We start from the raw sequence: 17,849 nt of genomic DNA on the forward strand, positions 1-17,849 counted from the left end.
TTTGCTATCTAGTTTTCATGCATGTTTACAATCTCATTAAAAACAATTCAAAAATAGTTAAACCAAGACAATGAGGAAAAGAGAATTGTAAAGCTAATTGAGAGATGAGTGAGTTTTTCAGTTAATTGCAATTTATGGTTAACTAGAAGAATTTAGATGGAATTTTTTTAAGCATAACTTAATCTCAGAATTATTGAATATTTTTGCTTGTATTTTGCATGATGAAATATTATTTACAGGAAATATATTAATGGACACTATATATTTGTATGAATTATAGGTTAGAGTAAGAATTTAAGAAACGATAGGCTAGTGAGTAAAGTGTCAGATTGAGTTGGATAAAATCTGACAAAAAGTAGAAAAATAAATTCAAAATATAACACTACTATTCAATTAAGCCATGTGGTAAGCTTAATATTTTGTGTATATTATTCAAAAGGCTCTCAGAAATTAATTATTTAGAATATTTATATATTTTAAACCAGTTATGAGAAGATAATGAGGATATTGAAACAGAACTAAGCAAAAGGGAGAGTCATTTTAACTGTTTAGATGTTTCTAACACTCAACATTATGTTCTCTATATCTAAGGTTAGATAATCTACATAAAATATAAGTGTGTTATGGAAAATTAACCAGGGAAGACAATGGAAGTGTTCTCTAAGGGATCTACAAGGACAGAACCCTGTGAAACCTGTGACATATATATTGTTTTTTGTTTGTTTGTTTTTTATGAAATTTAAGTCTATATACAAAATTTGCTGGGGGAAGACTATGAAAATAGTCTAAAATTTCAAAGTCCCCTTCCTAACCTTCTAGGGTGGAGTGGGTAACAATCTCATTTAAAGCTTCAAAATATCCTATTTTGATGAAATATCATAAAATTCTCCAGGAAAAACAATGAAACTATTTCTCTCTGTGTGCTGAATATCTGCATCCCCATTCCCAAGTTACCCATGAAAACAGAACTCCCTTCAAACTTCAAATAATGTATAATATATTCAATGTTAATAAAATAAAACCATATGTATAAGATACTAATTCATTTCAGCTTCTACTGACTATATATTAAGAGATGAAACAAAAGGCAAAAACAAAAACTATGATGCTACAAGTCTATTGAAAAAGTACTTAGTAGTGATCATCGTTTAATCTCTAATATCAGGTCTTCCTTCTAGTATAAAATATAACATGAATATTTACACAATTGTTATTCTTCCGTGGTCTGAAGAAATATTATATTGAAATACATTACGTTTGTGTAGCTATTCAAAATTCCATGATTATTATCATAACAATCTACTTTGTATTGAACACTTCCAGTAATGTGCCAGATTCTTCGATGAAGATTGGTCTGATGATGCCTCTGGCCGAGATTGCAGCCCACACCATGCACAGGAGAGTACAGGGGATTGGTGGCTACTTAATTGGGTCTGGAGGATCCCCAGAAGACATTTGTCTTGGAGTTCGACTTTCCATCAAGATGGAAGTGGGCTTCATCTGAGGTCCAAAGGAGGTTAAGACTCTCTCACTCTTTCAACCAGCTCAACTGTTCGCTTCTTGGGACATCCCGAGTGGCTTGGACGGTTCTCTCTGGCAGCGTTAAGGTTCTCCATGGTCCCATACCTCTCGAAATGGTCCACCCAGTTCTGAATTCTGCTTTTGGATGGAGACTTTTCACATTCGAACTGACTCATGAAACTGTCCTGGGTTTTCTTAAACGAGCTTGTCTTGGAGTAAAATTTAACACAGTGAATTTTTTGTCCCAGTTCCCACTGGGGTCTTAGTGTACTCATGGTCGTTGATTCTGCCATGTCCTGTAAAATAAAGGCAATCGGTGAATAAATAATGGAGTATCACATAAAGTGTACACGGGGTCCGCTTTTTGGGTCACCCGTATGTACAGTACTTTCAAATGAAAACATACATTCACATATATTTTGCAACAAAAATGTTTTTGCTCTTAAATCTAGACATATTTTCCAGAGATATGCCATTCATTCAAAAAACTGATTAATGATTTTGATAAATCCAAAAGCAATGATGCATATTTAAATGAATATAGGTTCTGTTGTTCCATGAATAAGGCGCTTTTCTTTATTTTTATTCAAATTCAACTTGAATTTATTCTTTCTCACATTTACCAATTGGTAGAGTCCAGGCATCAGTGTACCCCACCGTGTACAGCAGCAGCAGCAGCAGCAGCATCACCATCACCATCACCACCACCATCACCACCATCACCACATACCAGAGGAGGAAGAGGAAGTTGAAGAGGAAATTCAAGAACTTGGCCAAGCTGAAACATATTCTGAATATATGCCTACAAAACGTAATTTATTTTTATCCTTAGTTTTTTACTTACATAATCATTTTCAAAAAGTGTACCTGAGGTGTGCGTATTTTGCGAGATTTTTATTTTTTAAGGACACAACTTTAAAGTACAGCTAGAAATGAGTTTGTCTTTCAGTTTAAATAATTTTTGTGCATTTTGATAAAACAATTTGTTTTAATTTTTCTTCAAACATGAGTTTTGAAAGTACAACAGCACAAAATGTTACTTTTCTATTTGAATCTTATTAATACTTTGTGTGCAAGTGTTTTCTACTGTCATTTTCAACCAAACAACAATGTCACACATGGTTTATATGGAAGAAAATTAAAACTGCCATCTTCAAAATTTGACTTTTCAAATACTAAATGTTGACCTATTTAAAAACTAATAGCTCCTTGTTCAGGTTATTGGTTTAAAAAAAAACAAAAAAAACTATTTAATTGTCTATATTTATTTATTTTTTTCAGTACGTATTGGAGAAAAGCATCCTGATGCTGTTGTCGAATCCAGTTCATTGTCCAGTGTGGAGCCGCCAAATGTCCGATACACTTTGAACCTTCCTGAAACGACCATTGACTCTGGCCAACTGTCTGCCTTGCAGTTAGAATCCATCACTTATGCATGCCAACGTCATGAAACAATCATGCCATGTGGTGACAGAGCAGGATTTCTTATTGGCAAGTGTTTATTTTTTTCATTGTATTTGTACAAGTTAATTAGTTGTGGTGATGGGGTTTCTAGCTATTGATTTTAGGGTCAAATAAGACTTTCAAAAATTGACACTTTTAATTTTCCAATTCTAAAGTGGCGAATCAACTGAAAAGATTCTGACTCTTGAGATTGGTTTAAAATCTGACGACTTTTTTATTTTTATTTTATTTTTTTTTACTACAAAATTTCTAACTCTCTACTCATTAGGGGTAAAGATATAGCTAAAAAGAAAAAATCATTCAGCACTGTAATCTGTTTTAAGATAACAAACTCTTATTTCAGTCCCTGGAACAATTATCACAAACACTCCAGCATCTCCATTACTGCTTTTATTTTTCATTTTTTTTTTTTTTTTTTTTTTCCTTTTGTATTTAGGTGATGGTGCCGGTGTGGGCAAAGGACGAACAGTAGCTGGTATCATATTTGAAAATTATTTACAAGGGCGAAAACGGGCCTTATGGTATTCTTTTCTTTCTTGTTGAAATTGTTTTTGATTATTGCAACTTGACTGTGCATGTTTTTGTTCAGTAGTTTATAGTTTACCTTTTTTTTTTAACAGGTTCAGTGTTTCTAATGACTTGAAAGTTGATGCTGAGCGAGATCTCAAAGATATTGGGGCAGGGAAAATAGATGTCCATGCGTTAAACAAAGTAAGTTATCATTTTGATTTTTTATATATATGTGAATGTGTGTCTAGTTTCTCATAACAAAAAACTAATAGCATTTGTATTTAGCTTGAATGTTTTAATCCTAGTTTACATATATTTTGATACTTTCTAGGATATAAAATATTCAAAGAATTCTGAAGGGGATTATAACAAACCCTCTTGAAGAAATTATATTATTTTCAATACAATTTTAAGGGAATATTTTGCTTTGGTCAAATTTTATCACTTGGTTGATTTTTCCTTTCTATGATATTAAAGCATAGTGAACGCTGACAAATTATGGTGATTGAATAAGTGGAGAAATTGTTGACTTTTCATTATTCACCAGACTATAACTTTTCAGAAATTGTGAGATCCTAATTTCTGTAACTGTGTTCATCTCCATGTACCTTCTTTTGGCTGCAGCTGTGATTATACGTATTTCTAGATGTTAGAAATTTTTACCTATTTGTATCTAACTTATAGCAGCTAAATTGGCTGAACTTTTGTTGCCTATGTGCAATAGCATCTGCACAGGTTAAAACAAACTATTAGAGAAAGTGGGACTTGCTATAGAATTTCCACATGGAAACATGTGCTTCAATGTCTTTTGGCCCATTCAATTACCTTATTTTCAGTGTTCAGTAGCGAGAAAACATATTTTACTTCATAGGACATCTTTGATGGATTCCAAATCAGTCTTTTTGAAGGTCGTTGTCATTTTGAGCAATGACTCTTCAACTTTGAATTGAAGATTTAGTGATATATATATATATATATATATACACTAGCAGTTCAGCCTAGCTTTGCTCGGGCCCTATGTACTGTTCATAACTGTATGTGCATGCATATATATATATATATATATATATGTTTGACTCATGTCCAGGTAACCTACATCTAAAGTTTCAAGTGTTTAGGTCCAAAATTGGAGGAGGAGTTTGGTAGAGTTTGCAAAGATCAAATCGTTGAACTTTGACGCTTTGACAGCCAAATTTCTGACCGAAAACTGGTTAAAAAATTTTTTCCCAAATCCAATACCCCGTTATGTCAAATATCGAATTTGTAGACTGAAAATTGAGAGTAGTTTGGTAAGGAAATGTACACACACAATTTCATTTTTCTAGATATATAGTCATAGTCAATATATAGATAGCATAAGGTGATCAGTGTTCCCAAGTGGACTATAGGCATTTGTTACATTAGTTTGGGGAACTGTAGACAGAAATAGATCAGGAAGTGAAGCTTGCTGATTCTCACCATCTGAGAGCCAGTTGGAGAAGGTGACAAACAATCTGTGAGAGGCAACAAGATAAACTATATGTGCTGATATCAACTGCATCTGTATAGTTTGAAAAATTGAGCCAATTAGTGTTGTGGATATTAAAGTTTCACTGTACATGTATATTTGGATCTAGAGTGCTGCATGTATACTATTGGAGATATAGTTGAGCAGGATACAGTCCTGGGTTTGTACCATAGTGCAGATGAATGCGTGCGAAAGTATCAGCAGCAGCAGCAAACGATGGCTGCCTTGCAAAGAGATTAAGAGCAGTTGCCAAAAAAAAAGATATGCAAATTAAGGAAGTGTGCTAGAAGAAAGAAAAAAAAAATGGGGAAATGGATGTGTAAAGTCGAGGATGAGAACACTGGCTGTGACAGGCATGCGGTCAAAGGAAGGAAAAACAAGAGTCAGATGGACATGTGAAAGTGAGACTTAAAGTGATGTCGAGATGGGAGAGTAACATGAAATAAAAACTTTTGTTAAAAAAGAAATGATGCAGACATAGATTTTTATTTTATTTCCGTTGTTTGAAGACAATTACATTATAGTCAGTTGGAAAGCAGGAAAATGATCTAAAAAATAGAAACTTGGTTTTAGATACATAAGAATTAACTAGTCACCTCTTTTCCCATTGCACCACATGCTCAAGATCAAAGGAGAGAGAATCACAGAGAACTTCGTTGTTTACAGCGAAGTGTTGGTATAGATGATAGTAACATCAGTATAAATGTCTACGAATGATCTTGGAATGTGATTTGGGAGATCATTGTTGTAGATCAGGAAAAGAGTTGGGTTAAGTATGGACTCCTGAGGTATTCTAGCATTAATACTGTGAGCTTCTGATTTCTGCCTATCAACCACTGCTCTTATTAACCTATCGGAGAAATGATTTAATAATTGAAAAGACATTTCCAGCTATACTGTAACTGGAGATTTTTTGAAGTAGACCTTTATGCCATACCTTATCAAAGGCCTTTGATATGTCATGGGCAATTGCCCTAGAAAGGAAGCCTCTGTTGAAAGATTCGCTAATCCTGTGAGATATAACTTAGCACATCTGCTGCAGATCTAGCAGAACAGAAACCATATTACATGTCACTGAGGTAGTTGACTATTTCTCTTAACAGATTCCAGCAACTTACTCATGATGCACAAGAGACTAAGAGTGATGACACACCTGAATTTTTTAATACAAGATATACTGATAAGGTTTTCCAGAGTGTTGGGAAGCAATTCTCTTTAAGACAATGCTTAAATAACTTTGTAAATATGGGAGCTAGTTCTGGTTGAAGCTTTTTGAGCACTTTAATGGGAATGCCATCAAGGCCAATTGTTTTACTGGAATCAAAGTTTTTGATTATCTTGGAAACATTACACATAGATATTTGTATGCCGTATAGCATGTTTTCTAATACAGGAGAAAATGCGCGAGTTTTGCTGCCCTGATCACATATGTAGCTGCAAAGATTTTGGCTTTGTCTGATGCTAACGAGATTACCGCAGGTCCATGGATGATTTAGGACCCTGTTTGTTATTTGCCAAACATGATAGGAATCAAGCTGCTGTTCAGCTACTTTGGACTTGACGGACTGAGCATACAACTCTCTCACATTCTTTATTACTCTTTTACAGTGGTTGCTGGAAGTCCTGAAAGTGGCTTTAGTCTCAGTACATCTATTACATTGGAAGCAATGGAAATAGTAATTTCTGTGCACAATGGCAACAGCACATTCTGGAGAGAAACATGGCTGGTTGTTAGGTTTTTGCTGGAATTTTTTGGAGAGTATGAAGCGGTCTATATCTACAATTAACCATTCCGTCAGGTCTGATTCTATAGAGGACATGTTCTTTTAAAACATGAAACGCAGAGGTAGATCTGATATAAATGTACAAAAACTATCCCCGTCAGCCATAGAGTATCAATATACTATACAATGGAGAGTTATGTTGGAGGACTTATTACATCCACAGACATAAATGTTAGCCAAAGAATGAGCAGACAGAATATGGTCAATTTTCTCAGATCTGCTCCTAAAGATAATAACTCCGCTATTATGGAGACAATAGAAGTCAAATATAAATGCAGTGATATGAGCAAGTGCAATCTGAAAGCACATATAGGGTAATTTAAGGACTTCTCTGGAGATGTTTCTACTACATGGAAAGCCATCTCTGTAGGCACATTTTCCATACACATGGCAATCTTGGAAGAATATCCTGCAATTACAAACTCATCTAGGAAAATAGTTGGTCCAGTGCCAGTTTTACTTAGGAAGAATAGGTCTAGTTTGGTCTCCTGTAATTAGATTTCAACCATGGGAAGGTTGTGAACATGGGCCTATGTTGAAAGCTGTGGGTCTGGATTTAATTTTTCTGGAGACTTTCATGATGGAGTTTTAGGATTTGTGGAATAGGTTGACCGACTTGGTTAAAGCAGGTAGAGAGGGGAAAGTTAGGTAGAAAAGGAAGTGAAGAAATTTTTTTTTGTAGCACATATGGTAAAGCTGTAACAATTAACCACTAATATGGCATAGAGTAGCCCCCACCAGAAGCTACTGCATCGTCGAGGATCCATTCACCAAATATCAATACAGTAGCCCCAGTACTTTGCATCTGCTGATAGGGCAGCCGCCTTAGTAGTTAGTCCAAGGTTCGAGTCTTTGACTATCAGACTGATAACGTCAGCCCAGTAAAACGTTTATCTCCAGCACACTTATTAATGACATAGCTGCAAGGATAGAAATAGAAACAGAAAATTTCTGACAGCTCACGTGAAAGTACTGCCGACCTAGAATACAGATTTTTCTTCTCCCTTTGTCAGAAAAATCACTTGTTCTGGATTCTTAATAAACATGCTATTGTCTTTTCCTCCTTTCATTATGAAATATTTATGATGTAAGCCGATGTTAATGATTTATTCACTTTTTTTTTCTTTTTTTTTTTTTTTTTACAGTTCAAGTATGCCAAAATCTCCTCTAAAGAAAATGGCAGTGTTAAAAAGGGCGTGATTTTTGCCACTTACTCCTCCCTGATTGGTGAAAGCCAGTCAGATGGAAAATACAAAACCCGGTTGAAACAACTCATGAGATGGTGTGGAGAAGATTTTGATGGTGTGGTATCCTTTTTTGTTAAAAAAAAAAATGTAAATTTTATCCACTTTCTGTTGAGGTTACAGGCCTTAGCTTAATCTTATCTGCTGGCATGTTCAGGAGTGATCAATGTTTTCAAGTTATAGTAGATATCTTTTGTTCTTTGCTGTTCACTGAGGACCCTTGGGTGTTTTTTATCCATTTCTAAAATTATGTCAGTCAGTTTTTTACATGCTAATGTTGTTGCCATACTATATCATCTTATAGAAAACACTGAACAGATTACAGAATTACTACTACATGAGAGAACTTGGATGCCTACTAGAAACCATCTTCAGCCTCTCTGTATCGGGGTTTGTCACAAACCCTGACCACATATTAAAAAAATGATATGCTATCTCCTCAAGCCATCCAGCATGTCCCCCTGGTTGTGGAGAAGAGCAACTTTAAATAATAAATAAGAAGTCGTTGACATGTGGAGACATATAAAAATATGAACAAAAATAAAATCGCATATTTGTAGGCTAAAAAAATATTTAAAAAAACAGAAACAAGGCCCCTTAACCTGTTTATATTCCAGATGGGAAGAGGCTAACAATGTTGTATACCTAGTTTCTGGAAGTAATACTCTAGCCATGATAAAGGACAACCAAGGGTCAGCCATCAGGCCTTGATACCAAAGGTCCTGACCCCCTATCTATCGCCATTATGTTTGCCTACAAAAATTTAGGAAATAAGAGGCTTAAAAGCCACGTCATAGACTGTTGCTCAAAAGAAGGTTGGCTTTTTTGTTCCACTGTTCACTCAAATCCTGACTGAGAAAATAAAATAAACCTCCCTGAAAAGAAAAAGAATACACTGGTTGCCTGACTAAGATCACTATTTTATTAAAAGCACAGCCGAGGCAGAAAATGACTACCTTCCAATCAGGGGAGAGGAGACTATTCAAAGGCAAGAATTTAAATAGAAAGTGAAGAAAAGTGAATACTGTTATGGAATATGCCTGAACAAAACATGCCAGACAAAGACTTAGGTGGAAATATTCTTCCACTTCTGTCCTGGCAAAAATAATGTTCCACCCCAAAAAAATAACTTGTCAGCGACACAACAGTCTGAAGATTTTTAATGAGGCCGAGGTGGAGTACATGAGAGAAGTATTAGTTCCCAGAAATAAAGATAGTCCCCCCCACCCACCCCGGAAAAACACAGTCACAATTCTGATAATTGACCACTTACCACCTGAAGGACACAGGCAGAACCATACCACCAATCGTTTGTTGATCCATTGATACTATCTGTTCCCATGACACCAACAGTTATCCACTGGTCTCGTTGCAGACAGCATCTACCTCTTCTCTGGAGAATACCTGGAAAAAGAATGTGCTGGGAGAAGCATTTAGGCAGTTGATTAATATGACCATCCTTAACTAAATAGAGGCAGAGGAAACTAAGCACAGGTTGGATTGATTACGAAAAGGCATATGATAGTGTGCACCATACCTGGTTACTGTGGTGTCTTGATTTATATAACATCCATCCAGTAATCAAAGAGACCATGGATGTACATATAAAAATCTGGCAAACAACCATAGCATTAAGCCACACTAATGGAACCGTAAAAATCCTTAATGTCAAGATCAGAAGAATCATGCAAGTGGATCATCTCATGCCTATCTCCTTTACTCTTCTGCCTGGCAATAGATTTATTAAGCAAGTTAGTTAATAAAAACCAGAATGCCTATAATCTGAGCCAGAGACACCATTACCTGCTCTTCATGGATAACTTGAAACTGTGTGCCAGCTCAGACGCTGACTTAAGTCGATGTTGGACATAACTTCTCCAGACATATTGGAATCAAGCTAAAAAGTCCAAATAGAAAACATGTCTTGATAAAGACACTGACATCATAGACATAGAAGAGATGCAAAAATACAAATGCCTTAGCATAGAAAAGAATGATTCAGTTCAGCATACCAAGATGAGAGAAAAAATTGGTAGTCAATATGTAAGGAAAATCTGTAAAACAAACAAAAACAAGATAACTCTTAATCAAGTAACCATGCCTTTGATAACATACAGTTTTGTCATCGTTGACTGGTCACAAAAGGACATAAATTAGACGCTAAACTGCAGAAAATTTTAATACTGTACATAACATAGAGAAACATGTATTCACCTAACCTGTATCTGCCCAGAGGATTATGAGGTATGGGTTTCTCAGAAATTGACCATCAGCATCATGCAACAATTGTGAGCACTGAGCAATATCTGATGAGCTCCCAAAATCCAAACCTCAAAATGGTGCACCAACACCATGAAACAAGAGCTAGCAAAACAACCTCCATCGCAAACATGACTGTCTTACAAATGAGACAAAATCAGAAAACATGGAAATAGCACCAAAAAGTTGCCAAAAATATACCAAGAATATTGCAAAAAATTGGAAGAATCAACCAATCAACAGATGCCAAGTATTTTCTAGAAATAAGACTGGCTGAAAAGAGAATCATTACTCTATAATCAGGAGAGGATTATAACAGCTGCCCAAAATCAAGGATTGATGACCAATGCTTTTGAAAAGAGTGGTTTCAGCAATGACAACTGCAAGTGGTTCACACAGAAGTAGTGTGAGCCACCTGTAAGGTTTTGCTGGAGGAACAGCTGCTATACAATGTAACAATGCTATGTGTAAATATCTTCTTTGGATAATCTGTAATAAATTGAATATTGAATGCAGCAGCAAGTCCTGGGAAAATATACTAGAAAGAAAACTGACTATGCAATTCCTACAGCTATGTACCTAGAAAACAGAACTATTAAACCTCACATAATGATACAGGATAAGGAGAAAGAAGCAACCTTATAAGTTAGTGTCCACAATGATGCTGGGTTAAATAGAGCTGAGAGGGATAACAAAATACCAACGTTTCATGCATGACATGAAAAGAAACTAGAATCTCTATCATTCCAGTAACTGAACTCACAAAAAGAATTTCAAAAACTACTTGGTAAATATACGCTGTGAACAAAGTGCAATAGAGATTCAAACAACTGCACTTAAAGGGACTTCTTGGTTTGAATATATGATATAGCGATTGAATGTCTGGCATCGGGTAAGAATGTCTCGTCCCTAGCTTGAACAAAATGAAAAAAGATAATTAACGTCGCTAAGAACTTAGAAAATTACTGGTTTTCATCTATTATAAAATTGAGTTTTGTGTTGGAGCAAAATTCCACCTTTCTAAAATAAAAATCTTATTTTTTCTAATACAAAAAGACTAATTTTTGCCAAATTGTTCAAGCCTATCCTCATTTTTATCACTATTTGATTGAAATTTATTACTCTCCCTTCCATTTTTCTGTTTTATCTTTTTTACTGTTTTTTCTATGCATCTTGTCTTCCATTAGCTTTCTTTTTCCTTTTAAGACAATTCTCTTTGAAAATTCTGATTTTGCTATAAAGGCTAAGACTTCAATGATTCATGGAGGGGGTAAGAGTTTCACCAAAGGATCCTTTCCTATCTCCGAGGCCCTACGCACCCACATACACATGCACACTCTGTGTCTGCCTTAATATTGGTTTTGTTAATTGAAACTGATTGGAGATGTTTAGGAAATTTCCAAATATAATTGATTCAACTATAAATAAAGCTAAACTGTGGCTATTAGATTCTGTTGTAAATAAGAAATTTACATAAGGTTAATGAAAAAAGGTATCAAGTTCAATATTTCACTCCTTAAACATTTTTCAAATTATTTTAAACTAGCAGAGGGCGTCTAACCTTGTCAGGTCGTAAAATTTGCTTGAATATATTTTAATCTATGCAGATGTTATTTATTATGGCAGAATCAATTCTCTATTGAATATTATATTGTACCCAATAGTGATTTCAAAAGAAAAAATGACTTGGATGTCAGCAGCTATAATTGAAACCAAAACATTTATTACTCCTGTCGTATCTCCTACCAATGTAGCTATCGAGAGATAGGTAAGAAAGATTTGATATTAAGCAATTTAAAGAAATTAATTTTGGCATGTACAGAAAAAAGTAAACAAGTTGGCAATTTGAAATGAACAGTTTGCATTTCAACTATCCGATATGTCTGTACATTTTATTAACCATCCAAACAAAGATTTTACTCATTATCAACCATCTTTGGTGTATGACTACTATTTCCTGTTAATTTCAGTGTTATGTGTTCTGTTATCGGTTAAATACACACGCATTACTGTTCTTTTTAAATAGATATGTTTTACTACTTAGCACAAGCACATTATGAAAGTTTTTTTTTTTACTGCTCTCTCCTCACATAAACACACGAGGACCCCATCTCAATTCAGGCTTTTCTATTTTAGCTACTCGCATATCTGAAAATGGTGGATTATTTATATATTGATATTTGTATTTATGTGTGATCTTTAATTTCTAAATATGATGATTTAACTGTAAAGCCAACTCTGCATTTAATCAATGAGTTTTTATTCCCTCCCTCATGTCTAAAATAAAGTTTAAAATCTCTGTAAAAATATTTTTAAAATGAAAAAGTTTTAAGTCTTAAAATAATCATTGTAAATAAAATATTGAAAGAATTTTTTGACATCAAAACAATACTGTATATTTGATAAGTAAAAAGATAAGTCAACACATTTTTTAGCCCATTCTCATAATTTCATGTGTAGCCATTATAATCAACACACAATCAAAAATTGTTAAATTTATCCTTCATGCACACACGATTTATATAGTTCAGATGGATTTGCAAGAAAATCTAATTTCAATTACAAAGCTTATGTGTTCATGCCATAATTATCACAAAATAACTCAATGGATTTACAATTATTTTCTGAACATTTGTACAGTAAACAAATTATCCAGGTAGTTTATCATAAAATATGGATTACTTTCTTCAGAACCCTAAACAGAAATGCCAGGATTCATTGGATGAGAATAAATAGTTCAAACAACAGGATTAAAAATTAATTTTATTAGTTATGCCAAAAGACATAGTTACAGTCATGAACATTCAAAAGATCAAAGACTAGACTATTTGTAAAACAATCTGAAGCAAAAGTTAAGGGAAGCAACCTTCCATCCCTACATAAATTTTGAGTAATCAAAGATTTCCAAAATTGAGCATAATTGAGTCAAATATTAAGATTTGAATATGTTAATGGAAGAGATATTATCAAATTATTTTACTCAGGAAAAGATTTAATTAATTAAATGATTATATTGATTACTTGTTGATTTTTTGTTTTTTCAAATCCAGTTTAAGGTTGAAGCAAATTGGCAATTAAAAAAAAAAATCTTCAGGGATTATTCCTAAATAGAAATACACTTTAAAAAAAATCTTTTACAATGAATTTCCATTTAGCAAAAAAAAAAAAAAAAAAAAAATGCTTTTATGTTATCGTCAAGGATGTGAATTCCATTATAGAAGTGTTGATTTAATTTGAATAGAATAAAATAAAGTATGCACCAGGTACGCTTGAAAGCCAAATTACAACGCAATATTACGAAAATAAACAAATATTTTACTTGTTTGAAATTTATAATCTAGTATATATATAAAGAGCAAAATGTGTGTGTGTTTTTTTATGTCTCACAAAAATTTTCAACACATGCGTCTACTCTTCACGAGATCAGTATTGTTTTCAAGCTCGATCCTTTGGACGATAAGTATTGAAAAATTGGCGAAAAACATTCATTCCTGCACCCTCAACTGGGCAGTTTTGTATAAGGAGGCGTCACTTTTTTCATTAACATTTTAGCAAGTGATTTCCACCGTTGGATTGACTATGCCTAATTTTAACGCTTTTGACTTCTAGTTGCGCAATTGAGACATTGGCTAAAACATGTTTTGTTTTTCTTTTTTTTTTTTTTTTTTTTTTTTTTTTCCTTCACGTTATGGGCTCAAGCCTGCCTGCCTACTACCACTTTTTTTTTTTTTTTTTTTTCAGGCTTCCTTACTCGGCATACCCAGGCAGCGTTTGAATTCAAACATAATCCTCAGTATTTTTTTTTCTTTCTTGCCATGTTGTAAAGTTGGAGAAAGAAAAGTCCGTAGTAAAGATTTTCCAACTTTACAACAAAGAAAGAAAAAGAAGAAAAAAGAAGCAAAATACTGAGGAGGGTCAGTCCGGCCAATTTTAGTGAGGGCTTGGAATTGATGTTCTCCAAATCTCCCGAAACTTTCTCCAGATTCTTTTAGTACCATTGAAAGGAGTAAATCCTGAAAATTTCAGCTCAATTCCTTTTTCCGTTCAAATTTTATGGCCTTTTGAAAATTTTCATATCGCTGAAATTTTTTCGACACTGAGGATTTTCTCAATTTTGAAAGCCAATTTTCAGAAATTGTTATATTTAAAAAGGTCTGGATGAACTGCTTTCAATTATGTCCATAGAATACTATAAGAATCAGTTTAATTCATGGTTTCTAACCAAATTGAAAAAAATTTACGGAGCTAACAAAAATGACAAAATTTGAAATTATGGGGTACCAAATATGGCAAAAAGTCCGCAAAACTTGAATTTTATGGACTTTTTTCCATTTTAGAATGGTAATAACTCAGTAACGGTTGCTCAGAACCATATATTTTTTTTTTTTTTTTTTTTTTTTTTTTTTTACAAAGGCAACACCACATTATCAAGGCCCAGAGGCCACTCAAGGATAAGGGTTAAAGAGTGTACAGTAGAAGTTGGTCAATATAGTAATCATTAGTAATGAAAATTTGGTAAATTTAATAACTTATATGGAACGGCTCATCAAGAACTTATTTACTTTAGACTTGAACAAAACCATATTGTAGTCAGCCGGAAAGCAGGAAAACGGAAGACAATTCCACAGGCGTGCAGTTCTAAGAAAGAAGCTTTGTTCATGGAATCTACGTTTAGGTTTAGGCACAGATAAAGAGTGGGGGAAATTATTGATAGTGTTTACAGCTAGACGAGTGTTTCTTGTGAAAGTTTGGCGAGGGGGGATCATAGATTGAAGCTCAGTTGAACACTTTCCATGAAAATAACGATACATCAGAGACAAACTCGCAACATCTCTTCTGTGAGATAGAGGTTGCAAGGAGGAGAAAAGGACATCTCCTACGAGGCTACGAAGTCTATTTTGAACTCTATCAAGGCAGGACAAGTTCTTTCTAGCAGCTCCTGCCCAGATGTGGCAACAGTATTCCATCCTTGGACGTACCTGGCTCTTATATAGATAGAGAATAGCATCAGCAGTGAGATATCTACTGGATCGATAGAAAGATCCCACCATTTTTCCAGCGGCCTTGGCAACAGATTTGATATACGTGTTCCATTTAAGATCAGGAGTAATGGTCAAGCCCAGAAGCTTGTCAAAACTTGAGGCCTCCTGATATATATATATATATATATATATATATATATATATATAAAACTATATATTTTCTTAAAGAACACCTTGAGCTCTATTCAAAAATACTCAACAACTCAAGCTGTAATTTAAGACTCAAAAAAGGAATCCTTTCCATTCCTTAACGTAAAAAAAGAATTGGTATTCCTCAAGAAACTAAAGAGACCGTTATTGCATTTTATGAAAGTGAGGAAATCAGTCGTTTGCTCCCAGGAAAGAAAGATGTTGTCACCATTCGCCTTCCTGATAAGACAAAGATGAAGAAACAAAAGCGACTTCTTTTATCAAACATTTCTGAGATACATGTCCAGTTTAAAAAGGAAAACCCCAACAAAAAAATTGTTTTTTCAACTTTTGCACTGTTGCGTCCAAAATGGTGCATCCCTGTTGGGGCAGCAGGTACCCACAATGTTTGTGTCTGTACCTATCATCAAAATGTAAAACTCATGTTGGTAGCAATGAATTCATCACATAATTACAAGCAGATAATAGAAATGTGTGTCTGCGATGTCGAGAGATATAACTGTATGATGGGACATTGTGATAATTGCCCAGATCCATCTGTCTTAAAGTCTTTCCTTAGGTGTGAACTTTTGAAAACATTTGATCCAGATGAAACAATTGGTCAGTACTGACAGAAGTCAGATTGTTAAAGAGGAAATTGATTTCGACGATTTCATTGATAACTTGATGAGTAAGTTTGAGAAGCTAACAGAACACCACTATGTTTCAAAAAAACAGGCTGAATATTTCAAAGTATTAAAAGACGGATTACAATTTGGGGAATGTGTTATTGTTTTAGACTTCGCAGAGAACTATTCCTTCTTGGTCCAGGATGCTGCACAAGGATTTCACTGGAATAATTCACAGGCAACAATACACCCTTTTGTGATTTATTATGTTGATAGAAGTGGTAAACTTTCTCATAAATCGTATGCCTGCATTAGTGATCATAAAACTCATGACATTAATACTGTCTTCAGCTTCTTGAAACATTTTCACCAGAATTACATCACCAAGGAATTCCCATTTTTGCACAAGTTTACTATTTTAGCAATGGTTCAGCAGCACAATACAAGAACTTTAAGAACTTGACAAACTTGCTGTATCATTTTACCGATTTCGATCTCCAAGCAGAATGGAACTTCTTTGCCACATCACACGGAAAGAATGCTTGTGATGGCGTAGGTGGCACAATCAAGAGATTAGCAGCACATGCTAGCCTTCAACGTCCCTACTCTAATCAAATTCTGACACCAAAGCAGTTATTTGAGTTTGCTGAAGCAGATATTGATGGTATAACCTCTTTTTTTGTGAGCACTGAGGAGGTTGCTAGTAACACTCAATTTCTTGAATCTCTATTTACAACATCAAGTACATTCAAAGGTACACGTAGTCATCACCAATTTATTCCTGACAACACAACCATGAGTCTAACTATGAAGAAGACATCCTTTGCAGATCATTCGAAGCAGATAAGTGTAATTGATCAGGGAGAATTGAATTGTAAATTGAGAATTGAAGACCTCAAACCAGGTAGATTTTATGTATGCCAGTACGATAAAGATTGGTACTTCTGTGTTGCGAATGATGTATCAAATGAACATGGTGATGTTAATGTAAAATTCCTCCATCCTAAAGGAGCTTCTGAAAAGTTTTATTGGCCACAGTGTGATGACGTTTGTTGGGTTCCAATTGAAGATGTGTACTGTGAAGTTGATACACCATCTACTGGAAGCACAGGAAGGTTTTACTGTTTCGATAAAATAACTATGGGAACGGATGAAAGTTATTTTGATTAGGACTCTTATTATCAAAGTTTATTATATTAATATCTCTGTCCAATGAAAGATATTCTATCTACACTATATATAGCATTTCTTTAAAATGTGTTGAAAATTTTGATTAAAACTTGTTTTTTTATTGTGAAACTATAAGCAGATGGTAGAAAAGGCCAGATTTGGATATTGAAAAGTGCCATGATAGAAAGCACCATTTTAAAGAGTAAAAGCCCTGTTTGCCATCCTCATGATAATTTTCTAAAACCTGAAAGTCTATTCTTTGAAAAAATCAAAAAATCGAATCCATTTTTTTTCCAGGCCTTTGAACTTCGTCGAAAGTTAAAATTTTTAAAATTTTGTGATTTTTGATGTCCCATAGATTTTAGTAGGATGTTTATAAACTGGTTTATTTTACATTTTTGAATAGAGCTCAAGGTGTTCTTTAAGAAAATATATAGTTTTATATGGTTCTGAGCAACCGTTACTGAGTTATTACCATTCTAAAATGGAAAAAAGTCTGTAAAATATAAGTTTTGCAGACTTTTTGCCATATTTGGTACCTCATAATTTCAAATTTATTTGTTTTCAAAACCTAAATTTTATTTTTTGAG

At 34.2% G+C, this 17,849-nt stretch overlaps 1 protein-coding gene across 2 annotated transcripts in view; it reads left to right on the plus strand.

The window, feature by feature from the left end:
* Positions 1–17,849, plus strand: part of LOC145295939 (protein strawberry notch homolog 1-like) — a 329,531-nt gene that overhangs the window by 73,841 nt on the left and 237,841 nt on the right. For both annotated transcript variants that reach the window (XM_080141823.1, XM_080141832.1), the window contains exons 5-9: positions 2,155–2,332; positions 2,803–3,012; positions 3,422–3,506; positions 3,606–3,696; positions 7,932–8,093. In XM_080141823.1, coding sequence (XP_079997949.1) covers positions 2,155–2,332; positions 2,803–3,012; positions 3,422–3,506; positions 3,606–3,696; positions 7,932–8,093 — 726 coding nt within the window. The remainder of the gene's footprint in view (positions 1–2,154; positions 2,333–2,802; positions 3,013–3,421; positions 3,507–3,605; positions 3,697–7,931; positions 8,094–17,849) is intronic.

This window comes from Euprymna scolopes, chromosome 2, assembly GCF_053919585.1.
Source record: "Euprymna scolopes isolate OS-2025 chromosome 2, ASM5391958v1, whole genome shotgun sequence".
Lineage (NCBI taxonomy): Eukaryota > Metazoa > Mollusca > Cephalopoda > Sepiida > Sepiolidae > Euprymna > Euprymna scolopes.